Raw genomic sequence first — 27,965 nt, 5'->3', positions numbered from 1 at the left:
TGACTATTTCTACCACAAATCCGGCACACACTATTATCTTAATACCGTCTTTAATGCATGCAAAATAAAAAAAATAAAAAAAAAACCAAGAAAAGAGTTTACTCCAGCTTCACTCGGTCCAGATCACCAATCACTGCTTCAAGCTGCAACAAAGTACATCATACCGTAACCTTCTCCATATAATATATTCACATAATAAAGTGGAATAAAAAAATTAGCAAACCTTAACAATTTGACGCAAAAAGTAATCACCATATTGCTTGGGTGTCTTTGATTCAACCACATGAATCAAATCCTACAAGAACACAGTCAATGATATATTAAAAAATAATACAAGTGGCATAATTTAAAGAAAGAAAGATATATTACATTTTCAATGTAGAAATCAATATCAGCATTGGATATGGTCTTTCCACCAGCAATAGAATGTGTCTTGTGCTTGTATGTCATCAAGATCGTCCTGTACAAATGTAGTTGATCATGACTCGAGGGCAATTTCATATATACCCCTATAAACTTGGAAAATATCATATGCACTCATGCAAAACCAAAAAATATAAATATACCCTCATTTTACTAAAACTTCAAAATTCCATATGGATCCCATCTTTAACTTCAAAATATTTTATTTTACCTATTTTCAGCTTTTTTTTACCTATTTTTATTCTAAAATTTTGAAATTTCATATATGCCCATACTGCTTATCGTCAATGTAGATCAAAATCCAAATTAAATATAGGGTTTAAATAAATATCATGGACAGGGGTAGAATGGACATTAAACAGGTCATTTAAGTTGGGTATATGTCAAATTTTTAATGTTAGTAAGCTTATATGTGAAATTTATTCAAGATTAAAAATGCATATCTAATTAATATATTAAGAACGTATTTTGTGCTCGTATGTTTTGCACTTTGCGACATTGACAACTATGAAACAGACAATAACTACTAACCTTAGGGTAGCTTCATCAACCTCCATATAACTTGCAAGCTTTTCAATAGAAATAGTTGAATAAACTTTCAAAAAAGTCCTGACAACTGACAGTTGCTGCTGCTGTTTTACCTCATAAAGGAACAACTTTAACTGAAGCCTATATGCATCCTATAACCATATGAAAACAACATAAAAAAAAGTCAATAACTTAAAATACATTTTCACATTATTGTAGTTTAGAAGATACTTTCACCTGGTTGTAGTTTACAAGTGGTTCTTCGTAGCTTGGTGCAGAGGGTGTGATAAATTTGGGGCATGCATATGAGAAAAGCTCATCATAAAGAGCAAATGATTCATCATCATAACGTTGCATTCTCAACATTTTTTCACCGTATTTCTCTCTTAGTTGAGAGTTGACCGTTTCATCAACAAGTTTGACTTGAGGACAAAGTGAGAGGCAGATTGTAAGCAGAGCATACATCTGTTCATTCTTCTTTAGTATTTGCTCATACTGTGGTGATTTCTGGTGATACTGCTTCGTCTTGTAAATGTACAAAAGGATTTTGTTGAACTCGTGTATAGCCTCCACATACCTGCATTATCATCGAGGCTTGTTAACTGGCAATTATTATGATGTCCGTCATTAACAAGTTTAGCAAATATAAACTCGTGTGGGCGTGTTAAATACAAAACCAACTAGAAAACCTTGAGAACCGCACAAGCACTTGTACTTTAGCGCATGCCAGATTAAGTAGGAGAAAGAATGGCAAGCGGTTACACAATCAGCTTATGTATCAAACGTAGAAAAATAAATACAAGTGGTTACGTGATTTCATAGTTCTCTACTTAAAATCATTTTTTCAAAAAAATGATCCTCTCTCCACACATACTATATGTGTGCATGTATATGTATGTATGTGTATATACATATGTATGTAGACATGAGAGCATTTTCAAAAGAACAAAATAAATCATTAACATTTTTCATTTTTAAAATACAAAAAAAATGATTGAAATGCAAGTTTATTCATCTTTTCTAATATTGTAAAAATAATAGCTACATATATATGTGGGAAAGTGAATATGGGGTTTTTAAGCCTATAACATATTTCCCCCCCGCCTAAACAAGCAATTACATATTTCCCCTTTTCATATCAAATTACTAAGTTACCCATGTCCCTTACCATTAATAAACTGATTAAAAAACAAAGTTATATTAATAATTATAGAGTTAAGGCCACACCATCTGATCATCTTCTCCAACCTACTTCCGGCAAGCTCGATTTTTCGGACAACCTTCCGGCCGTCTCCCTCTACCTGATCTCACCGGAGACACCAATTCCCTACCCCACAGATCTAAAACACATGGTTACGTGACTGTCGTGCTGTTGCGGGAGATGGGATTGAGCAAACCAATGGTGGTGGTGAAAAGGTTAAAAAAAGCTTACCTCATGTGTATACTACTTCATATGAAAAGAAAAAAAAAGAAGAGTTTGAAGAAGAGAAAGTAACAGAAAAGGCTAAGGAACCAGACTTTACTCTTAACAATGGTGATGTATAATTTGTTATAATATTTTTTTGTTTGTGTAGTAGCAGCTTCAGTTACTTGCTGAAAATACTCATGTTTATTATATTGGAGTTGTTTTTATTGGTAAAAAAATTAAATCAAATACAAAACGTATTTATATTTTATATTTGCCGATGATTAAAAAGTTCAACGCCAATTGAATATATTAATGTGCAATATGTTCGTCTTAACACCGGCTCAGTTTGGGTTGAAATTGAAGAGATATGTAATTGATGTTTTTAGGAAGAGAATATATGTAAATAGTTCTTTAAGTAGTTCATTAAGGGTAAAATAGTCATTTAATTAGTTAATTTAATGAAATGAGGAGATATTAGATATATAATATATGTGGTTTAGGGAGGAGAAATATGTAATCGATTTTTATGAGATGGGTAAATATGTAATAAGGGAATTTAACAAGGGGATATATGTAAATGCCCCTTTATTTATTATATTCTCCTTTCTTTCATATAATTTCTCATCCCAAATTTGTGACGTAAGCTCCATTACAGATCTACATCCCTGCCGCTACGCATCATAAATCCTAAATAATGATCCTCGTTCAAAAACGTAAACATGTTACGATCAATTACAATCCAATAATATCCAAAATCCTTATTCTTGCCTTTCCACATGCGGTTTTAATTTTTTTATCTGTTTTCTTTTTAATTTATGTAAAGCAATTTTTCTGTTAACCATGAAATTATTGCTACCAAGCATTTTTTTCTTCCATGTGATTTCATAATATGGGCGACATAGTAGGGAAAACCTGTTAGTTGCCATAGAAAATCTAAGCTATATGAGATCGCCGAAAACTAACGGATTTTCCCATAGAAAAAAATTCTTGGTAGCAACAATTTCATGATTAACAAAAAAACTGCTTTACAAAAATTAAAAAGAAAACAAATAAAAAAACTCATACAGCAGGTGGAACAGCAGGAATAAAAAATTTTGATATTATTGGATTGTAATAGATCGTAAGATGTTTACATTTTTGAATAAGAATGATTATTTAGGATTTATGATGCATGGTGGCAGGAACGTAGATATGTAATAGAGTTTACGTCACAAGTTTGGGATGAGAAATTATAGGAGAGAAAGAGGAATATAATAAATAAAATTATTCTTTATTGCTTAGAACCAAAATATAATAAATAAAATTATTCTTCATTTCTTAGAACCAAAACTACGTAGTTTTGGTGGTTTCAAATCTAAGCTTATATGCTTAACAGCCATTCACTTTCCCCATAAATATATACATATATAGAAGTGAGATCCGATACAAATAAAATTAACATACTAAACAAACAAATAACCAGAGTAATTATCTTATAAAAGATAAAACGCCCTATTTGCGGTGCGCGCATATAATGTATATATGTGTGAACCCTCGGGTGGGCAAAAGTGAAATTGCACTAATTTTGACGTTATTTTACTAATCTCGTGAAAATAACGTTAAAAGTGGCGGAAGGTTAATCAGGCATCATGTGATGGCGTTGATAGCCAAAAGACAAGGAAAATGCACCAATCGACAAGGTTAATCAGCCTCTCTATTCCTACAGGGTAGAGGTAAGGCTGTCGACATCTTACCCTCCTCAGAACCTACCATAGCTTTGCTATTGGTGGGATATACTGAGTACGATGATGATGATGATGTTGATGATGATTAGTTAAAAAAATATAGTGTACAAATAATTACTCTAATGTTAGCATAATGACTCTAGTTATTTGTACACTTCTCACAATAAAAGTCATTTGTATTTGATCCAAACCCTATATATGTGTATATATATTTGATTATTTACAGAACTTGCACATTTGTAAGTATAATTCCTATGCATAGCCTAAACATGTGTAGAAGTTTATATTAAAATGAACCATTAACAGGAAAAATTAAATGCTTTAGGTTTGTTCTTTTTGTTCTTGCAATAATTTAGTCAATTATAGTGAACCACACCCTACACACACACACATATATATATGCGTACACATAAACATATACATCTATTCAAGTAATAAAGATGAAGTTCCAAGAACAGAATAGACATAGAAAGTACCTCCTCAACATAAAATTGGCAAATCCATAATGATAGATGGTGGTGATGTGACTGCCAATAACACTGGTGTAAACTCCTTGTTGACTTATATCAATTGGAAGTAAGCATTTAAGACCAGTTTGATAATCTCCCAACAAGCAATGAACTCTTAACAAACCAACCATGCTAAAGTAGCCCAAAACCTTCAAAACATTACTTCCACCACTATAATCATACCCATCTGTTGCCGTGAACTGTTCAAGGCCTTCTTTTTCCTTGTCCAGAATCTGAATGATGTTGGACTTTTCCATCAACGCTTGCAAAAAGTTGAGTACACCATACACATTCCAAGCCTGTTAAAAACATTGTATGCATTATTAATCTTTATTGCGGCCTCTAAACGTAAATTATAATGTTTCAGTGTGTTTGTTACCTGATCATGTTGCCTGAGTAGAGCGATCTCCTGCTCCGTTTTGCTTTTCATTTTGGCACGATACTGACAGAAAGACTGATATTGGTAGACAAACTCATCCACCATGTCCCAGAGCCACTGGTTAGGTAACTGCATGTTCACAACGCCATGCAACACCACCTGCAAAAGAACAGAACAATAATAATGTTTGGTAGAAGAGGCCACTGGTTGTTAAGTAATATGCAAAAACTGAGAAAATGCAGAGTGCATATAATAATAAAGTTGTTAATGCAGTAAATATTAATTAATAAATAAATAAAGCCAAACCTGGAAGAGACTGCAATAATTATCCCAGGAATCAATCCTCTGGTTAAGCGTAGGCGAGAGCCTGGCATAGAGATGGCGATACCACATCTCCCGGTAGAGTAAACAAAAGACGTGGTCGTTGTCGACGTACTGAGCGACGGCTTCAACGGAGGGCCAAGGCGTGTCCTTGAACATGCGGTCGCTGAGGGTGTGGAAGGAGGTCTCGTACATCTGGTGGATCTCGTACACGTTCTTCTCCCGGATGTGACGGTACAGGTGCACCACGAACGTCTTCACCGGGTCCGGCACGAACGACGGGTCGTAGGACTCCATCGATTGCACTCCCTCTTCGTACTCGTAACCCACCGCCGCCATGCTTGCGATTAGATTAGGGTTTCTTTTCTTTCGACTGTGTTAACACTGAGAGACCAGAGTGTGTGTGTGTCTCTTGGGCCTTGGAAATTTACTCATCAAATAGGCCACTTGGGTCTAAAAGCCCATATTGCTCTATTTCCACATGAATTTTTTTATTTTTCTTTTATCATGTCTTGTTTTATCTTACTCTTCTACTACTACTAACTAGCATAACTACCCATGCGGTGCTACGCAAATTATCTCATTGTATTGGTTTGTAGTGTTTGATGTGGTGTGTAACGTGTTATCAGTACGAGTACACTGCCGCTTGTTTATATAGTTTGTTGGATGCTGTTTTTTTGTGTAGGTGTGCACATAAAATATTGACATGTGTCCTAATACTTGTAGCAAGAACTAACAAGAATGTCATTAAACCATGCAACACCTTTTGGTTCTGTCCAAATTCATCATTTAACATTCTTATGCTTACACGTGCGTTGAGGCGGGATGCACATTACACTACAAAACAGGTCGATTATTCACTATATCTTCAGATGCTTAGAAAGTTCAGCATGATAAACTTTATTGGATAAATACATCCAAATATGTAAATTTTCTTTAAGTGTTCATACAAAATTGATCTAGAATTGGATATGTACTTGTCTCATTCATTACTTAAGTCAGTCTACATGTAAGTAAAGTAAACGAACAAAGCACGCCTTTTACATGGGTTATTTACACATCAGTCACATGACTAATCAACATAGCCAAAACTTACGACACTTCAGCTCACATTGTCATCACTTTTCACCCATAAATCACAAACAAATTTAAATCAATCAAATAAGGAACCAAATCCATGCTATACTCAAATCATCCCATCTTTTTGTCGTATTCAAGTTGTCGAGATAACGAAAAAAAATAAAAACCAAAACCATTCGCATAATTAGATCGTTGTAGAATCCTAAATTCCAAACAAAACCCTCAACATACCTTGACAGTGAGCGAGGTCAAGCGGAGCGCGTTATGCAATCAGTATTGATTCTTCAAAAAGTGATGCAAGCATGAGTTATGATTAAAAAAAGTCTTCCATTATTGCTTTATGCTTTTGGATGTAATAAGCACATAAGCGTTTTAAATAAGCAATCCTAAATCAAAGTGGCTTTTCAAATGTCATTTACTTGTAAAGCCACATGCCTTCACGAAGCTCCCTTTCTCTAGTTTCCTTTCGTTCCTTCTTCCTCCCGTAATTTTGCATATGAGTAAATGAGCATTGATCAAACAACACAATTTTAGCTACAAAACAAAACGAATTGAAAGCAGATACTTTTTACGCTATAAAACTAAGAAATGAAATGGCTGGTGAGGTGTTTCCTAACTTCATGATTGGATTTAAAGCATTGTAGAGCTAATAATTATTAAAAACCATAATAATAATAATAATAATAAAGTAAAATAATTGAAATACGAGTTATTTACTAAGAATAATGAGCTTGCTATGAATCATGGGTTCTAGAGTTGATAGTTTTAGATCTTCAACTTCGACTTTCACATTATTAAAGAGCTTATCAAAATATATCACATATTAGTATTTCGTTGTATGAATAGAAAACGACGATGAAGCATAAGTTTTTTTTTACCTTTTAGTTACGTTTTTCCATAAGCAACTGCTGCTCAGCTTTATGATTTTGCAGTACTCCAAACTCTGTCAGCACTTGATCTTTTTTCTAATTTCAAGAAGCCGTTTATGGAATTTATGAAAATATAGGATTAAAGAATTAATGTTAAGTGCAATATATTTACTTGATGTCCAGTAAGAAACTAAATCAATAAATAAATTGATGCCCTGATATCATCTATAGGCACTGTAGTTTGACCAAACTCCTTCACTTTGACCCTAGTTAATCTCTTTCCTTACTAAGTTTATCATCTTTTTCACATGCATTTCGGTTATCCGAAGAAACAATTTCTAATGCGGCTAAATACTTAAATGAATGTAAACGAACTTACTTAACAAACATATATCAACTAATGCAAATGAATGCAAACGAACGGACATAAAAGAATTTAAATGAGCGAACGTTAACATGGACGAACGAGCGAGACCATTCTTCATGTTCGTTTGTTTAACTAAATCAATCAAAAGTTTATAGTGGTACTGGTTTTAAGGTTCTGATGCCTACTTCAAACTCCAATAACATAATGCAATAATCAATTGGGACTCAAAAAGGCATCAAGCTTAAATAATATCCATATACTCGGTTAAAAATTAGTTTTCATGGTCCGCTGAAGTTCTTTGTAATATTCTAATTCTACAGTCGATGCAAGTATTGGGATGGTAATTGAAACCTACAAATCCAATTTTTGGTCAACAGACCGGGTCAACCAAGTCAATTAAGATGATGGGTTAGGTTGAGAGTTGAATTCTGAACTTGTTTGCAGCTCATGATGTTAATGAAGATGGCTTCTAATTAAACTTTACAAGTGTTTCCGCTAAATTCCGAGATTTGGAAGCCACGGGAGCATATAGAAAGGCATATAACTTATTTGATTAAAAAAGTATGTTACTTTTATTTACCATACGTATGCTTTAAGTTACATCAGGATTGTTGTATATTTTAAATAGTTTACAACATGTTATTGTAGACGAGTTCAAGATATTCATGTACTTTCTAGAAGTTTGACCATATTTAGAGAGATTTACATGGACTTTATGGAAAGTTTGACCATATTTAGAGAGAAAGCTCTCGCTGAGTGTGGTCAAATGTTTGTTGAAATCATTGAAGGTCAAGTTGATCTTGATGCACAATTCAATGTAAGCTTATTGTCACGTACCAAATATTCGAAGATCGAGATGCTTGATTTGTGTTGTAACGCTTGGGTTTGTTGGCTCGTCCCGAACTTCATTGGGCACGACCTCAACGGGAAAGAAGGAGTACATGCCTAGTCGTGCTTGCATGACGAGCGCATCACTGGTTGCGAGCTGTTGCCGCTCGCCTGTGAGTCCAAGGCAGGATGAAACTAGCAGACCCTGGTCATGAGCGGACCGATTGGCTGGCCTTCGGGCGCCCCACGGAGTCTGAGGGGTAATTCCGTGAGATTATGCTGCCAACTGTTGTATCAATATAAGTATTAAGTTGTGGGTAAATGGAGTGTGGGTTTCATTTTTATTGAATATATAGGAATATAAATTGATGATTTATTATTATAATTAATATGTGTTTAATAATGGTTATAATTTCTTAGAAGAGCGTAAAGGTTTGAGTGTAGGGTTGAATGGGGTGTTAATTGGATATATTCTCCATTCATTATTATAATTTATAAGTATAGTTAATTCACGTAGGGTGAACTACTTGAGTAATGGGTGGGACTTTGATGAAGTGATGAAAATATTTCAACCAGAAAGGTTTTGAAAATGAAACATAAATCATGGTTGTTTTCGGTCTGGTGGGCGTATTAGGTTCGTTTTGTTGTATAAAAGTGTGGCCTCCTAAACATGTTAGTGTTTCCGAGTTGGTTGTATGATGTATTCTTGTGGATTTGTAATAAATATTGGTTTTGCTTGACGTTAAAAAATATAAGTAGTTTGAAAAATAAGATGGTATCGTTCTCCTATGGGTTACAATGTGGTGTAAATGATTTGTGCTGTAAAAACATGTGAAGAACAATATATAATAAGATTATTATGAGTAACATTGAAGGCGTTAAATTAGTACATTAGTATAAGCTAATTTGGTAGTTCAAAATAGAAGGAAAAAAGAAAGTTTTGGTTCATAAGGTGGATATTAAAAATAGCAATTTGAAACATAATAATAATAATAATAATAATAATATAATCTATATTAATATCCAAATTACATTATAATACATAACCCTTCGCCTCCTACTTTCTCTGTCTATAAGACCCCGTATAATTAAATTGTCATTAAGACTGGCAACTATCCCAGCAAAGTTAACAATGATTCAAGAACCAACTGTTCGCCTGAGCATTCCAACCGACTCCCTTCAATCTTTTCAATTAGTGCTTTGCCTTTGAATCATTTACCAATCAATTATCGGTTACAACTGAAACCCCCAATCATCAAATCAGTTACAACTGAATCGCTACCTACGGTTATATATACTATCTGAATGAGTTCCTGGCTTGTGGGTGTTCTCCTTCCGTTGACTGTGTGATTCCGGCTGTCTAATCTACAAATGTTTCTACCAAATCAATGGATTCAAGGTGATTACTATTTAACTCTATTTGATTCTATGTTTAACCTAATTATGATCAAGACACTGCAATTTTATGACTAACGATCATAAACAGGTGGTGTGTGACCAATTTTGATCTGGTCGACTACTCCAAACACAATTCAGGTTTGTCTTGTTCAATTTTAATTCAATAGATTTCTTTAATTGCATATTGGTTGTGATTTTGTTAGATGAAGAAACTGGATATTAGGTTTTGGTTTCAAATTAGTCATTTGAAAGTGATAATATCATATTCTGATGATGTACTCTATTAAATAATCACTTCTCAACATGTTTCTATATTTTTTTTGTTAATAATTTTTTATTTGTTTTTCAGGGTCTAATAGTTCTCTGGCTGCTCGCTTACGTGCCAAGAATTGATTTCTGTAAGCACTGCCTAAATCTAACGTGCAACTGCTTATGAGGTTTCTGGTTTGTTCAATATTTCTTTAGTTTAATGAAATGTTTAGGGTTATGATTGAAATTGAAAAAACTCTCTATGAAGATGAGTTTAAATGAAATCTCAAAGATTATAGTATATTAGTTCTTCAATACAAACTTTAACGGTCAATAAGCTCTTTGCAGAGTTACCTATATTACATTTAAAAGATATAAGGATGACAGAATAATAATTGATAATTTCCGGCGAGACGCCGTTAAAATTTATTACCCTTCACCGGCCGGCCAAACTATACTCATTTCTCATTAATGCAATATCAAAGATTCAGCCTTCCTTACCCCAAGTTGACGTCCATTACGGATCAACCCTATGGCTCACCTTCATACTCATATGCTGAGGATTCAATGCGATGTTGCTTCACCTTCCGTGTGTATTCTTATAACCAGGGTTGTGAAATTGGGATTTCTGAAAGTGTAAATTACACACTGGTGAACTAAATTCCCCTTATTCGACTGCTTAATTATCGATTTCTCTTATGTGAATTCCTACCATGATTATGAACAAATGATTATGCTTTGATTTTGCTTCAATTTCATAACAATTATGATTTTTTTTTGTTTAATCTGCTTCAATTTGATAATAATTGTGAAGAAAAATATGGAATATTTGCTTCAAGTGGATAATTACTATGAATTATTTGGTTAATTCTACCATGAATTAATGATAATTATATTATATTTGAAGAAAAAGCGTTTGCACATTACTCGGAATTAATTTGTGAGGATTGCTATGAGTTCTCATATTTAATTTTGAATTTGTGAAGGGATTAGGAATGGATTTGGCATTCATATATCATAATGCAGTCTTTTCTAATTGAACAAGGCAAACCCAAAAGGAAACTCAGCAGAATAGGGTTCTTAGTGAAGAAGGAGACATGCTCCTCATATTCAGTACTCAGGGACATCTGTGCTGCTCGAAACTGAAAAACAAACTATTGTAAGGTATGAGTTATGTTAACAAATTATGCTTACTTTATTCGAATGGGCCATGGATCAAAAATTGGGAGTGTGTTGTGTTGGTTCCCTGGACGGATCGCACGAGATATCTCGGTCTACTCAGGTGCGGAATCCCTGCGTAGATCGTTACGAGTATAGAACACGAATCACACGAACACACGTTATATATTATAACTCAAACACGTGATGTAATATCACTGTTACAGACTCTCGTCCTCACGTTACAATGAACTCGAACAACTGACACGAACTTAAACGACCATTACAAACCAAGCCGTAACCTAGGACTATAAATACACGACAACTTCGCCTGGCATGTTCAGGCGAAGTTGTCCATAACTTCGCTTGACTAACAAGTTCGCCTGTTAAGCGAACTTGTCAGTAACTTCGCTTAAACATACAAAACATAATTAAACAATACAGACTCGATTACAGACACTAGACTATGAACTACTGACATTATGCACCAACATGTTGGAAGCACGGATTCCTACATTCCCTTCAAATCTGTTCTCAAGAGCTTCCCAAAGCTCTCTTGCTGACGTGTACTTTCTAAACGTATGAAGGATCTCTTGTGGAAGAGCCATAGTAATAGCAGCATGAGCCTTGCTCTCGGCCTCATACATCTTTTTCTCTTCTTCTTCTTCTTCCATTTTGCTATATTTTTTTATTTGATCACGACCTTCATACTCCATAACTGGTGGAATATAACCATCCTGGATGCATACCCACATCTTCGCATCCTGGTACTTGACATATTGTATGAACCGATCCTTCCATGCAACGAAATCGGTTCCCTTTAGCAATCTTGGGGCCTTAGTAGCTGACCCTGCTTCAACTTCCATCTTCACTAACTCAGAGATGTTAATCGACGACATCTTTCCCGAAAAGTAAGAAACCCGAAAAAATCAAAAAATTTTCTGAAAAGTACTGTAGGCGAAGTTACGGATAACTTCGCTTAAGCCTTAACTTCGCCGCTGATTAACTTCGCTGAAGAACTTCGCAGAAGATTAACTTCGCTTAAGGTAAGCGAACTTAGGAGGTAGGCGGAGTTGTAGAGAACTTCGCTGAGTTAGGCGAACTTGAGAAGGTAGGCGAAGTTGTGGATAACTTCGCTTAACCTTATATCTTCGCCGAAACCCTACGTATCCTGACGGCAACTTCGCCTGATGAACACGGACGTTTCTGCAGATCTGAAATCTGGATTTTACGAGGTTTTTGACGGTGCAAAGGCTTGAACACGATGGTAGGAGGTAAGATTGACTCAAAAACACAGAAAACACGTCCCGCGAATAGTCGAAACGGGACGATTTCTATACCCGCGTGAATATCCCGAACCACACAATCGAGCAAATGCTCTGATACCAATTGTTGGTTCCATGGACGGATCGCACGAGATATCTCGGTCTACTCAGGTGCGGAATCCCTGCGTAGATCGTTACGAGTATAGAACACGAATCACACGAACACACGTTATGTATTATAACTCAAACACGTGATGTAATATCACTGTTACAGACTCTCGTCCTCACGTTACAATGAACTCGAACAACTGACACGAACTTAAACGACCATTACAAACCAAGCCGTAACCTAGGATTATAAATACACGACAACTTCGCCTGGCATGTTCAGGCGAACTTGTCAGTAACTTCGCTTGACTAACAAGTTCGCCTGTTAAGCGAACTTGTCAGTAACTTCGCTTAAACATACAAAACATAATTAAACAATACAGACTCGATTACAGACACTAGACTATGAACTACTGACATTATGCACCAACATGTTGTACCCGGCTGACATGTTTCAATCAGACTTCATTTATGGTTGAAGATTCAATGCGTCTATGCTTTGTAATATAGGCACTCAATGCAGGTTTCATGGGATTGAAGGACTTGTTCAGAGGAATAAATGACGAAGTTTTGCCCGGGTAGGTAATTTAGTTCCATTTTGACCCAAACCAACTTCCCTTTTGCCCATTTGCAACCACATAATACTCCAATTAAGTCCAAGTTTGTTGTAGGCATTTCCGCAGGCGATGAACTGCGTGTACCTTACTTTGTGTTACTTGCAAAATGTTGGAATTGAAGATGGCATTTTTATATATCTTATATTGAACATGGGATGAAGTTATTACCTACTAGCAGGAAAAGTGCATTTTATTTGAGTATGTATTCATCACCGGTAAGTGTCAAACATGTTTTTTTAATGTTTTAAAACATATTGAATATGAACTTTTTAATTTGTTTCTTTTCCTTTATTTTTTCGAAACGCATATGCCATAAACTTTAATATAACTTTTCATATTAAATTTTCAGAGCTCAAATAACACACCTTTAGCGACTGCAGCAGTTGGTTCAAGTTTTTAGTTATATATTTAACGACTAATTCTCTCAAGTGGCATGGTTATCAGTAAGTTTTATGTTGTTTTGTAATTATATTTTACGCACCAATTATTTATATAACTGAATAATGAACGCAAGGGTCTTTCTCCTGCCTGTAAGGCTATTCATTTGACTGAACCAATTTTCACCGGTTACTTGCCTGTCCATTTTCTACCTTTAGCTTCTAAGTTCAAAAAATTCTTCTGAAGTTTTACATTTATTATTTGACCAATTATGTGTTGTGATTTCATTTAGGGATGCACCATATATATTCTAAGAAGCCAAACATGTGGTAGTTTAGTGGACAAACAACATCAAAGCCTGGACAAGCTGAATTCCTTAGCCGCCCAAAAAAGATGGGAAGCCTGTGGAATGGTCCAACAAATTCTTCCTCGTCTGACTCACCAGTCAAAGGAACAGGTTTTCTTTCTTTCTTGTTTTTTGGTTGCAACTTTTCTTTTCTTGACAACTTGTTACATCCTAATTACTCGTATTGTAATTTGCAGCCCAGTGGCAAAATGTGTTAGGTCGGTCATGGGTCAAAATGGTTGTTTTTGTACGCGTCGTGTCAGTGTACATCTGTTTATTATTAGTAAATTAGTTTAAAAACGATGTACTTGCCGCGAAGCGCGGGCTCCTTTGCTAGATGAACAACATGGTAATTTGTTACAATTAAGACGTTGCAAAAGAGACACCGCTATATAATTGTAACGTGAATTCAGTAAAAAGGAAAAGACTCCAGATGCAAAGGAATTCGCTGCTGTTCTTGGTGATAGATTCTACTGGTGGATAGACCCGGTAGGCGCTATTATTCTTGCGGTTTATACGATTTTAAACTGGTCGGGAACGGTTATGGAAAATGCAGGTACATATTTTTATCTATGGATTGAAAGTTTCAAGTCAACAAAACTTTATCTTTGACTGATTGATATATGCAGACGATGATGAAATTTGCTTCATTGGAGACAATTGTGGGAATGTTGTACAAGTATGCGATCCCAACACCAAAGAACGAGTGCGGCAAATCCCTGCAACTTGGAGTTACTTTTGCTGGTGGATATGTGGTTGGTGTCTTCTGTGCTATTGATGCACGCTGCATCTTTTATCTAAGGATTGAAAGTTTCTCAAGTAATTTTAATCAATATTACATATTGATGTTGGTAACTTAAAAAAACGTAATTGTGATTAGCTTCTTTTTTTTTTAATGATAGTGTTATACAAATTTCTTTTTTATTTTTGTGTGATAAATTATATTGCTAGAAATTTTTACATCACCAATGTTAGTACCATAACGAATGAACCTCTACCGAATAAATCTGTCTTGTGTCCCCGCAGCAACGCGCGGGCTCTTTGCTAGTAATAATATAATAACATAAAAGTGCATCAACCTAAATGATTAATGGGTTTTGATTATTGATAGTGTTATACAAATTTCTTTTTTATTTTTTTGTGATAAATTATATTGCTAGAAATTTTTACATCACCAATGTTAGTACCATAACGAATGAACCTCTACCGATTAAATCTGTCTTGTGTCCCCGCAGCAACGCGCGGGCTCTTTGCTAGTAATAATATAATAACATAAAAGTGCATCAACCTAAATGATTAATGGGTTTTGATTATTGAAGAGATGGAATGGGAATTGGAGACTCCGAATTGAATGAATTAATTGAATCGAATAGGAGCCAGAGTTGGATGATGTTTTCAATAATAACAAAATCAATCCTAGACCTTCATCATTTGTATATTTGTATATCTATATCTATATTATATTCCAATTTTGTCCTTAAATAATATAATAATAACATAAAAGTGCATCAACCTAACAAAGCAACATAAGTCATTTAATATAAGTTGAATGAACGATTATTATTTTAAAAGTAGTCGTATGCGTCACATCTCATGTTTCAATATGGTGCCTGGGATCCTTGGTAGAAAGACTGTTTTTCCTTGGTGTTCCCCGCTAGCTATCTCAGCGACAATCACGTTATGCCCGAACGCTTTGCAGATGAGCCTTGTTCCATTACATAGGCCATTTGATGTGTCAATGTTTCTTTGCAAAATGATAGGACATCCGATCTTTAATTGTAGTTTGGTTGTGTTGATGGTGGATGTGGGTGTTGCTGAGAACCAAGAAATTGTTTTTTGTTAATTAAAACAAACCATATAATTTGCATATTATATGAGCAGTAAAATATGGTGCGGGTGTACCTGGATTTGGTTCATACGGGAGTTTTGTTGTTGAATCCTTTGTTGGAGCATAACTCGTGTTTGTTTTGCTTGGTGGTGTATGTGTTTTCCTTTTATCATATGGCATTGTGGGTGTGGGCTTTGTTGAGGTAAGGTGAGTGGGAGGTTTGGTTTTGGTTATGTTTAGTTGGATCATATAAGGGGTCTTGATGAAAATAAAACGGTCATTCGCATCAATAGGTGTTAATTGTTGACTTCATGGAGTGGGGGTTTCATTTCATGAATATACAAATTAATGAGTTATTAATATATGACTTTAAGGTATAAATTAAAATACATACATGGTTGATGAAGATTCTTTATTAGTTGTTTGTGAGCTCCTAGATTGATTTTTTTTGGAGTTTCCACTTTTTGAAAGAGTTTTAACCAAGTTATTTAAATATATAGTAGAATATATTGTAGTAAGAAAATATGACGACAGAATTAAAAAATAAAAAAAGAACACCTATCAGCATATCTTAAGGTATTGAGAGTGTTTTCATAGTGTCCAAAGAATGTTGACCCGAGGATAGCAATAAACATGGATCCAAGCCCGTTAGAATTTTGAGTTAGGGTAATCTGGCCTCACATCGTCTATGTTCCGGACCCGAAAACCCAGGCCGTTTAAAACTTTAAGTTTCATTTTATGATATTTTATGTTAGTTTATATTTAAGAATTATTAATTTATGATGTTAACCAAATTACAAACTAAATTACATGTATTTTTGTGTTTAATATTGCATTCTAGAAATTCAAGAGATACCTTTGAATTTTTTGATGTAAAATTGTAACTTCAAAGTATCAATGTACAACAACAAAATGAAATAAAATGAAAGCTGGGTCAACCGGGTCTTGTTTGTGTTAACTTGGCAGGTTCGCGAGTTGGCCCGCTTAACCCATTTGCTTGATCAAAATTACCGAACTTGACATAAGGTTTTATATAATTATAATGTAACTCCTTTATATACATTTGAATTTTTTTGATGTAAAATTGTAACTTCAAAGTATTTAATGTTTCGTGCGCGTATTAAATATCGAAATCATTATTCGGTTTAAAAAATTTAATTTATTGAATTAATTTGTGGTTTATGAATAAAAGAATATATAGTTCTTTATAATAGTTATAAGGGTTATTTGAAAATTTTAAAGTTTAAGTGCTATTTGGAAATGTTCGAGATTTATGGGGGCAAAATGTAAAATGGGTATAATTATTTGTCAACCATGATTCTGAGTTTCCTGTAAGCGCCCCATTAAGAAACAAAAGGACCAATTTATTTTATGGATTGACTCGTATCTTAAAACAAAGTTGTACTCGGTCCCTATAACGCACTTTCAGCCTGTCAAACCTTCCAATTCGAGTTCGTTTCTTCAACCAAAATTGTGAAACGCGTTTAGAACCCTATTAATACTAATGGATTCCCTCATGTTTTAACAAAACCCACCTCGCAAATTTTACCCTTTTTCATTTTCTTTCTTTTGCCGCCGTCGCTGCGGGTTTTCTCCGGCCAAGCTCCGCCGCTAGTTGGTTTACGCACCAATCTGAGGTAAGAATTATATTGAGTTGAATTGATATATCATTTCCAAAAATATAATTACATTGTGTACAGATAATCCAGGCATATGGGTATTAAAATGCTAAATACCAACAACAGAGGCAGCCAAACAATACATAAAACAAATGGGAAACCATAATAAAATGTGGTCCAATTTCTAGCAGCCGTTCCACATCCGCAGTAACATACTGCCACAGAACAAATCAATCAAAGCAAAAAATCGTTAATAACAATACGAGGAACACTTACCTCCATTGCAGGGAGTGAGAGGGGATGAGGAATTGTGAGGGCAAATATCGACCATATTTATAGCATAGAAGAGAACCTTTTGATTGCACAATGATTAATGGGTTTTAATTTTCTGTTGTAATTGAAGGGAAGGAATAGGAAAAGAAGAGCCCAACTTTTTTTTTTTTTTTTTTTAATGTTAATGCTTTCCTCCTATTATTTACATTAAACCACCATTGCCAGAAGAGCCCAACTGATTGAAGGAGTTGAAGGGTAGGAACGTTTAAAGGGTATTAAATTGCCACTACCGGCTTTTATTTATTATTGTATAAACGTTGGGTTATTAAAGAAGTATAAAGGGTATTAAATTGCCACTACTCACTTGTTATTATTCCCGCTAACCTAAAATCTTTTCATTGTTATTATTCATCATTATCATCATCACAATATATATCAACCATAATCCTTCATTTGTAATATTTGTAAACATATATATGTTGTGTTCCTATTTTGTCCTTGAATGCTTGCATTAGAAAGTTCCACCAAGCACTTGAAGAACGAATCGAGGGGTTGGCAAATAACTTTTTCTGCCCAATTGTTTATTGTCTCTTTTTTCCCTAACCTCTAATTGTGAAATTACCATGTTGTCCATCACTCTTCCTTAATAATAATAATAATAATAATAATAATAATAATAATAATAATAATAAGTCTTAGGTATGAAACCCACATTCAATTGTAGCTTATCTTTCACTCCTAATACTCTAATCTCTTATCTCATTCATCCTAAGGGCCTGTTTAGCAACTATTGAGCCATTAAGTGCTGAACTAGTAAGATGTCTGAATGGTTAAGAGGCTCTGAGCTAGTAAGTGGTGTTGAACCAGTAAGCTGTTGTTTAGTTGGATGTCTGAATAACTATGCAAAATGACTATTTTACCCCTATGATATGTTTTGTGCTGAATAAAATGTATTTGTTTGGTTACAACTCTGATAGATGAATAAGCATAAAAAGAAAATACATAACATCATAGAAAATCCAAATTACACATTGTTACTTCAGATTCCATTAAAGCATACTAAAATACAAATAGAAATGAATGCTTTGCGTACAACATGAAACTTATTCATTAGAAATTAGTTGAGTAGCTGTCTCATCACGCAAAGTAGTCATATACTCAACGCTTGGTGAACCCCATTCTATGTCGTGAACGAATTGACCATCACTGTCTCCACCTTGTATTTCAAAAAAGATAGTGTTCTCATCGTATTCCATAAATAACTGATTATGAATATACATTTTCGTATAATTATGGACAGCGAAATAAGCAATCACTCTGTCTCTTTGTATTAGAAAAAGAAAAGAGAGTCATTTGCTTTAGGATCGGGAATCTAGCCTTCAAAACACCATGGGAGCGCTCGGTAACATTTCTGAGTTGTGCGTGAGCATGATTGAATCTTTCTTCCTTAGTTAACGCACATTGTCGTCGAAAATCGGCTAACCAGTACCTCGTATTATGGTAGGGAGTCATAAATCCACGAGTGTTGGTGTATGCAGTGTCACAAAAATAGTATTTATCTGAACACGTTAATATAAAAACTATTACAAAAAAATATATAATGTATTTAATAATAAAATTTGAAGACTAATTAAAATTAATAACCTGGTGGGGGAAAGGAAAGCCAGAATTTGGGTTAAATGCGACTTCTTTTAAATCTCGTGAATCATGTGCAATGCCCTCCCGTCCGGCCCATACAAACGTGAACATTATATCAAAATCACAAATTGCTAAGACATTTTGAAAGCATTCACCTTTTCTTCTTCCCGTATAACGAGTTTGTTGATCAGCAGGCACAACCACATGTGCACCTATTGCTCCATGAAATATTTGTTTTAAGTTTCTATGTCGGTCTGAGGTATTTGCGATTGTATTAGAAGATGTTGGAATTATAACTTCTCTTGTGAATTTCATCATTGCATTTAGGACCTCATGAAAACACTTATGAATCGTTTCAGCTGAGTGTTGAAACCTTTGTTTAACCACTCGAAAATGTTCATTATGTCCTATAACAATTAAAAACATAGCCACCTTTTCTTCAAAACTTACCGACCTACTACTTTGCAACCAATTTATTTGCTTAAAATAATTGCAAAATAGTACAAATGCATCACGTGAAAGATGCATCATCTCACAACATTATGTAGATGATCCATGCAACAATTCTTGCATGTATGCATGATCGGGTCAATGCCAAATTCAGGTCTTTTATCCTTTCAATTCTTCTTGAGGCTAACCCTAGGCAATGCCAACAAACGAAAATGAACACTATAATCTCATCATCCGAATCCATAGGCTACCTGTTATAAAAATTTCCAACATTTGAAAAAAAAGTTCCGTAAGATAACATTCAAATAATCCATAACATAACATCCACATAATCCATTTCAAATCCTACATAGCATAACATTACCAAATCCTACATTAAAAAAAAAGAAAAAAAAACCTACATAACATAAGATCCAAAAAAGTCCTATCCACGACACATAAAATCAACACAATTCATACTTCACCCCCATATTTTTAACCCATAACTCACAAACGTGCGGTTGAAGTCACAACCACACTTTCCTCAAATCACCACTTTCACCAAAAAGCAAAAGCGCCGGTTTGATATTTGGCATCAAGTTCTCCCCATCCCAATGTCTCCAACTTCTCCATGCATGCATCCATATCATTAAAAAGGTTGTGTTTTGCAATCATCATCTTTGCCATCTTGGTAATATGGTTCCCAACTTCTATTAGTTTTGAATTAAATGTTTCCTTAACTTCATGTTTCCCCCTAGACCGACCGAATGACTCCTCACTAAAATCTTGAGTTGGGGGGGCGGGATTCCATTTGAGTGCATTCGAAATCCTCAGGATCATTTAAATTATGGAGAAACTTCCTCGGAAGGTTGAGGAAGTGCAAAGGATGGCCCCCAACTATCAAATCCATTTGAAGTAGAGCCCTCAAACAATTGAACACAAAGCTCGGGGAAAAGAAGTGGCGTACTTCTCAAAGAGTCTACTAATTTGTTTGACTGTGTGAAAAAAATTGTAAAATAGATTATTAAATAATAATAATAATAATAATAATAGTAGCTTTTTAGACAAAAGAAATAACCTTTATCTCAATTTTCCATTCTTCTTTCGGCAAGTTAAAAGTGTTTGCTACGGGATTATAGACGTTGCCGGTTTTGTTTTTTTAGCTTTGACTAAGCTGCAAATTTTGATTTTAGATAGTCATAGTGGTTCTTCATTTGTTTTTGATCCACAATGAATTTGTGTTCCGTTTTCAGTTTCTCCGCTGTATTCTATGTAGGGGTGAGCAATTTGCGGTTCCGTACCGCGAGAAACGAGGAACCGGAACCGAACCGCTAGATCCGAACCGTATTCTTGTATTTCGGTTTCAGTTCCGGTTCTTAAATTTGGGTGAAAACGTTCCCGGTTCGGTTCCGGTTAGAACCGACGGTTCCAGTTATAGAACCGCTAGAACCGGGTTAGGTTTAAACTTTGAAAGTTATATTTAAAATCCTATTTATTTAGTAGGCTTTCATTCTTACATGTGCGAGCGACCATCCATGTTATCACTTTCCCGGTTACATTTAATACCTTACAATATCATAAACGATAATCATCTTCCACGGCCCTAAATCTGTTTTAAAAAATAATTGTTTTTTGAAATATTTTGAGTCATTCTAATCTATTCTCAACTTCTTTCATTAAAATATAATGTGTTGATATGATAATGTATTATTTTATGGGTTGTCGCTTGTTTCTTACAATATCTAATATTTTGTATTTAGAATTTTAAGTGAAAACCGATACTGACAAGAACCGTTTACACAAGAACCGTTTAACTCGGTTTCGAACCAAACCGGAACCGTTAAAATACGGTTCGGTTCTGGGTCTTATATTTAGCATTTAACGGTTCTGGTTCGGTTCCGGTTCTGGTTTGGTTCTCACTGTTCTAAACCGTTGCACAGCCCTACTACCATGATTTTGGCTTAAGGTTACTTCTTTGAAGTCGAGTGTTATTTCATGAAGACATGTTTAAAGAAATATTTTGACAACACACTCTTACTTCCAACAAGTCCTAATCTTTTCTCTGTCATTTCTTTGAACAATTCAAAAGAAAATAAAAAAAAACAAATTTATTCAAGATACTTAAAAAGTGGTTATACTTTATATATGTGAAAGTTTAATTTTTTTATGATTTATTGAAAGGGTTTGTTGAATATAAAGACTCATGAACAATAAGAATGATTTATTGAAAGGGTTTGTTGAATATAAAGAACTAGTTTTTAACCCGGCACGTTGTGTCGGGAAGGTCGGTAAAACTCAAATGATAGTAAAACCCAACCAAGTCTTGAGCCGGTAAGTCGATGCGAATTTAATCTGTGACGTACTTTATTGTACTGTAATTAAAACCAAATATAAAACAAAAAAACTATAAAAATTGAGGTGGACCAATGGGATGGTGTCGACTGGTTAAACTCGAGCTTTGTTAAAACCCAACCATTGTCAATCCTGGGTGTTGAAACCGTGAGTCTACGGGAATTCGGTTGTTTTCCGTCACGTTCGTTATAGTACCGGAACAAAAAAATTGGCTTTCGGTCGGTCTCCGTTACGTATGTTATGATGATTGAACTAAAAACAAAATTTGCGGGTTAGTTCGGTGCCGCCAAGTGGCCCAATAGGGCACTTGCGGCACCAAACTTTCCATTTGTAATAGTATAATAATGGTAAACTTTTGGTATAAACTGTAAATCAAACCATTTGTTATGGTTTGAAAACTTTGAAACCGACCGACCAAAAACATCTATAAAAACCAATCGCGAAACCAAACCGACCCCTAGGGTGTCAATTCTTGACACGACCCGAAACACGACACGAAAAAATATAGGTTTTGGGTCGGCTGACACGACCCGTTTTCTTAAACAAGTCAACCGAACCCGACACGTTTAAAAAACAGGTCAACCTGAACCCAACCCGTTAAAAAGTGGGTTGACTGTTAACTTGTTTAACAATTTTAGATTAGTTAATATTTTAATTTTATAAATAAGAAGTTTTAAAATTTAAAGTTAAAGTATATACATTTTAATTTTTCTTATATCAATTAACTTTTAAAAGTATTACTAATTTCTTTTTACTTATAAGATTTTCATTTTATTAGTTCTAACTACCTATTCTCTAGTTATTTCATTCGTTTGTTCTTATCTTGAGCTAAATATGTGAACCTAAGTTTGTTAATTGGGAATGAGATATAAATACACAAAAACAATTAGATTTATCAAATTATTAACAAGTTTTTATGAATAAGAATAATTAATTGTTTAATTTGTTACCAAGTCAATATGTATTACTCATACTCATATATGAATGTAAAATGGGTTGACCCGAAACACAACCCGAACACGACACAAATTTAAATGGGTCGACATGACACGGATAAAAATATGGGTTGGGTTAGGGGTGAAGAATCTCAACACGCTGACCCACCAACCCGAAACCTATCAACCCGTCAACTCGCCAACCCGACATGATGGACACCCCTACCGACCCCTTAATATAAACACAAACACAGAATACATGGCTAATCCCACTTTATTTCATTTTGATGAAAAACAGAATTGATGCCTTAATCCCTAACATAATCATATCAATATGATTAATCCATGCTATAAACTAAAAAAACACAAAAATATACAAGCATAGCAGATGGGAGAACAAAGAACGAACCAAACGGTTCATCAATTTTGAAAATCACAAATTGCTATTGCAGAAAAAAAAATTACATGGGTAGAGATGTGTTTGAAGGGATGAGCAGGGCTGATTTCCTGGGTAGCAGAGTAGCAGATTCGCGATTCAGGATTAGAAGGATGGAGATGCTATTAGGTTGAGGGTAGAAGGAGAAGGAACGTTAGGGTTATTCTGGTCTTTATTTCATTCAGATCTCATTCAGCTTCATTTTATCACTTAACAAATCAGAGGTTTAGAATTTCATTAAGATGTATTTTTTTAAACGAGCCAAACGGTCAAAATAGCCCTTATATATGAGCAAATAAGATGTATTCACCTGAATGACCCAATTAAGTGGTTTGCCAAATAGCCCCTAACTGTCCTTAGGTAATGAGTCAAAACAATTTTGACAATTGGGTTATAAAATAGTAGTAAATTAAAAGTAAAATATTTATTAAAGATCAAATAAGTAAAAATATGAAAGTTAAACAAGTAGAAAATAGCCTAGAACAACATTTTTTAAGGTTGGTTTGTTCCTTTGATATCCAGTTTTTTCCCATGAACAATGAGAAATTTGTGATAAAACAACAAATATCGTATATAAAGATTTTTTCTCAAATTTATAAATTTGAGTATCTAGACTTCTTAATGTTTGAATCATATATTTCATTTCTTTTTTGCATTCAATATTGTTATTTATTTCAAATTGCATATCATATTTATTTTTTTTATTTTGACAAATCATGTGTAATAAAGAGTTTCAAAAGCTAGTTTGTTACTACTGAAACTATTCTTAACCACATAAGAAGGGGCACATTACACACCTTGATACATGTTAAAGCAAATCCTTACCCACGTGAATATGGATCATGATTAACTTTTGAATAAAGGAATAGATTATTAGTAGCCTAGTAGGTGACGAATGACATATATTTGAGAGAAAGAAAACATACACATACAGGTGTAAAAGTACGAATGTATTAATATATCGTATGGTTACAAATACAGTTGTGTATTTATTATATAACGCATATGGTATCTACATTCATACTATTATATTCATTGTCCCCGTGGGACCTATACCTGTTGTAACATTTCGGTTTTTCCATTTCATGTTTTGTACCCGACCCGGTTCGTGTTAGGGTGCATTATAAATAAAATATTTCTTTTATTTAATTATTCCTTTTATATATGTATTAAACTATCAACAAATGAAACACCATGTTTCAATTTTAAGTTATGTTATGGCAATTTATTCATGTATTTACTTATTTATTATTCCTCATTACGTCAACACTTATAAAATCATGTCTCATAAATGACTCCATTTTCAACCTCAAATTGTTAGATAGAATTCACAAGTATCGAATTACACAAACTCAACCTAAAATTGTTAAATAGAATTCACAAGTACCAATTTACAACATTTACCCAAGTCTCATAAATTTTACACATTTTATCCTTACAGTATGTCTTCTAGTCTCATTAACCGTAAACGCCGCGTCGGCAACTCGGGCCGTCACATGTCGTCCCGCATTACAAAGGGAATCGTGGAAGCCCTCCCTATGGTCATCTCTCAACTCCAAGCAGTGAATGCCGCTAATGTTCCCGCAAACTCTAATGTTTTTACTATCAAGCAATTCACCAACGCTAACCCGACCGATTACTTTGGGACTGAGGGTGCTACAACCCTTCTTCAATGGTTCGAACAAATGGAGAGCGTGCTCCTCCACTGTGCATGTCCAGATGACAAGAAGACCAAGTATGCATCAAGTGTTTCAAATCTTGTGCTCTTACTTGGTGGAATAGCAAAAAGAGAGACCTTAGGGTTGAGGTTGTCATGGCCTTGCCTTGGGATGACCTCAAGAAGCTCATGTTAGACCAATTCTGCCCGAAATATGAACTCCGGAAATTGGAAGAAGAATTCTGGAATTTGAAGCAAGAGGGAGGTGATAATACCGCTTACAACAATCGGTTCCACGAATTGAGCGTCCTTATCCAGCATATGGTTACTCCTTTGGAGCGTGCCATTGATAAGTACACGGGTTTGCCGATGAAAATCCAAGATTCCGTCCTTAGTCGTGACCCGAAAGAACTTCATGATGCCATCACCCTAGCCGGTACCCTCACCGAAAACCACGTTAAGGCCGGGACCTTGACGCGGAAAAGTTCCAAGAAGCCCAATGACAAGCCCGCATCCGAACCCGTTAAAGAGTCCAAGCCCGAATCCTCAAAGCCCAAATCCTGCAAACACAACCACAACCACAACTCCTCTCATTACCGCAATAACAAACGAAAGCCCAATTCACAAAATTTTGTTACAGCTCAACTACAAGCCCAACAAGCCCCTCCAATCAAGAAACCATACACCTGCCCACACCTATATTGCAACACTTGCCAACGTCACCATCCGTCACAATCCACTTGTCGAGTGTGCACCAATTGCCACCGATTCGGCCACCTCACCCAATACTGCCGAGAAGCACCCCATGTGCATGCCGCTCCACCGCGGTTCGCACCATCAAACCAACCCAACCGAGCCATCCCTCGTGCTCCAATCATTAATCCCGTTAGAGCTTGCTATAATTGCGGTGATCCAAACCACCTCCGTAACGCGTGTCCTCGACTCGCTCAAGCCCATCAAGCCTATGTTGCCCCACAACCCTACTACACCTCCCAAGCCTACCAAGTTCAAACTTACCAACCTCAATTACCCCAACTAATGCCTCCTCCAAATCCTCAAGCTTAACCCATGCTCATGCAAGCCTACCAAGCTCCAATCTTTCAAGCTTCAACTTCCCAAACCCAAGCACCTCAAGGAACTCAAGGGCGAGGTTTCACCATCAATGCTCACCAAGCTCGAAACTCGAACGATGTGGTGAACAGTACGTTTCTAGTTTACAAGCATCATGCATCGATATTATTTGATTCGGGAGCCGATACGAGTTTCATTTCCTTTGATTTTGAGTACATACTTGATGTGCCCTGTAGTAAATTGTCTAAGCCATTCACGGTAGAGATGGCTAACAGTAGTTCAATCGTTATTGACTCCATTGTCCGTAATTGCCCGCTCACCCTTAATGGGCAAAAGTTCTCCATTTATCTCATTCCGATGCAAATGGGTAGCTTCGACATCATCGTTGACATGGATTGGCTCTCTCTCTTCACCATGCCGAAATACTATGTTTTGAGAAGATTATTCGTATCGAAGGTGGTGTAATTCTAAACGTTGCTGGAGAAAGACCATTCTCAAAGCTAAACCTCATGTCATGCCTTAAGCCCAACGTTATTTGCGCAAGAAGTATGTCGCTTTCCTAGCCCATGTCACCAGAAAGGCCCACGAAGAGAAGCAACTTTCCGATATCCCGATTGTTCGCGATTTCCCCGATGTATTTCCCGAAGACGTTTCCGGACTCCCTACCATACGTCAAGTGGAGTTCCGTATTGATTTTGTACCCAGAGCAAACCCCATAGCCAAAGCACCTTACCATCTTGCACCCTCCGAGATGCAAGAACTCTCAAACCAAATCCAAGAACTCACGGACAATGGTTTCATCCGCCTGAGTTCGTCTCCATGGGGCGCACCCCTTTTGTTTGTCAAGAAGAAGGATGGTACTCTTCATATGTGTATCAATTACCGTGAACTCAATACGCTTACTATTAAGAACCGCTATCCCCATCTGCACATCGATGACCTATTCGATCAACTCCAAGGAACCGCTTGTTTCTCCAATATTGATCTCCGCTCGGGTTATCACCAACTTCGTGTCCACGAGGATGACATACCTAAGACCGCCTTCCATACTCGTTATGGGCACTTCGAATTCCAAGTTATGCCTTTTGGGTTGACTAATGCTCCCGCTGTTTTCATGGACCTTATGAATTGTGTTTGTAAACCCTACCTAGACAAGTTCGTGATTGTTTTCATCGACGACATCTTGATATATTCTAAATCCAAGGACGAACACAAAGATCATTTGTGCGCCATTCTTGATTTATTGTGAAAAGAACAACTTTATCCTAAATTCTCCAAATGCGAATTTTGGCTAAAGCAAGTTCAATTCTTGGGCTACATCGTCAACGACAAGGGAATTCACATTGACCCTGTTAAAATCGAGGCTGTTAAAAATTGGAAAACCCCGTCCTCTCCAATGGAGGTTCGCTCATTTCTTGGTTTAGTGGGATATTACCGTTGTTTCATCCGTAACTTTTCAAATATTGCTTCACCCCTTACCGCACTAACCCACAAGGGGAAAGTTTATGAATGGGGTCCCGAACAAGAAAAAGCGTTTCAAACCCTAAAGGACATGCTTTGCAATGATCCTATCCTTGCTCTTCCCAAGGGCAACGATGATTTTGTTGTGTTTTGCGACGCTTCTATTCAAGATCTCAGTTGTGTTCTTATGCAACGAGACAAGGTCATTGCCTACGCTTCGCGTTAACTCAAGGTTCACGAGAAAAATTACACGATGCACGATCTCGAACTTGGTGCGGTCGTGTTTGCCTTGAAAATTTGGAGACACTATC

At 35.6% G+C, this 27,965-nt stretch overlaps 1 protein-coding gene across 1 annotated transcript; it reads right to left on the bottom strand.

Annotated features, from left to right (window-relative positions):
* Window positions 1–18: 18 nt before the first annotated feature.
* LOC143611720 (uncharacterized) lies at window positions 19–5,631 on the bottom strand. The gene is made up of 8 exons (XM_077085882.1): window positions 5,278–5,631; window positions 4,972–5,130; window positions 4,560–4,891; window positions 1,189–1,528; window positions 955–1,103; window positions 370–460; window positions 224–295; window positions 19–143 (listed from the first exon to the last, which is right to left on the bottom strand). The coding sequence occupies exons 1-8, from the start codon at window positions 5,629–5,631 to the stop codon at window positions 99–101; spliced, it is 1,542 nt and encodes a 513-aa protein (XP_076941997.1). The 3' UTR covers window positions 19–98.
* Window positions 5,632–27,965: the final 22,334 nt, after the last annotated feature.

Source organism: Bidens hawaiensis, unplaced genomic scaffold (assembly GCF_021521415.1).
Source record: "Bidens hawaiensis isolate Kalapana, Puna unplaced genomic scaffold, B.hawaiensis_p1.1 tig00032062_1, whole genome shotgun sequence".
Classification (NCBI taxonomy): Eukaryota; Viridiplantae; Streptophyta; class Magnoliopsida; order Asterales; family Asteraceae; genus Bidens; species Bidens hawaiensis.
The sequence above is the reverse complement of the archived record's forward strand: the minus strand, read 5'-3'. Positions and strand labels throughout refer to the sequence as shown.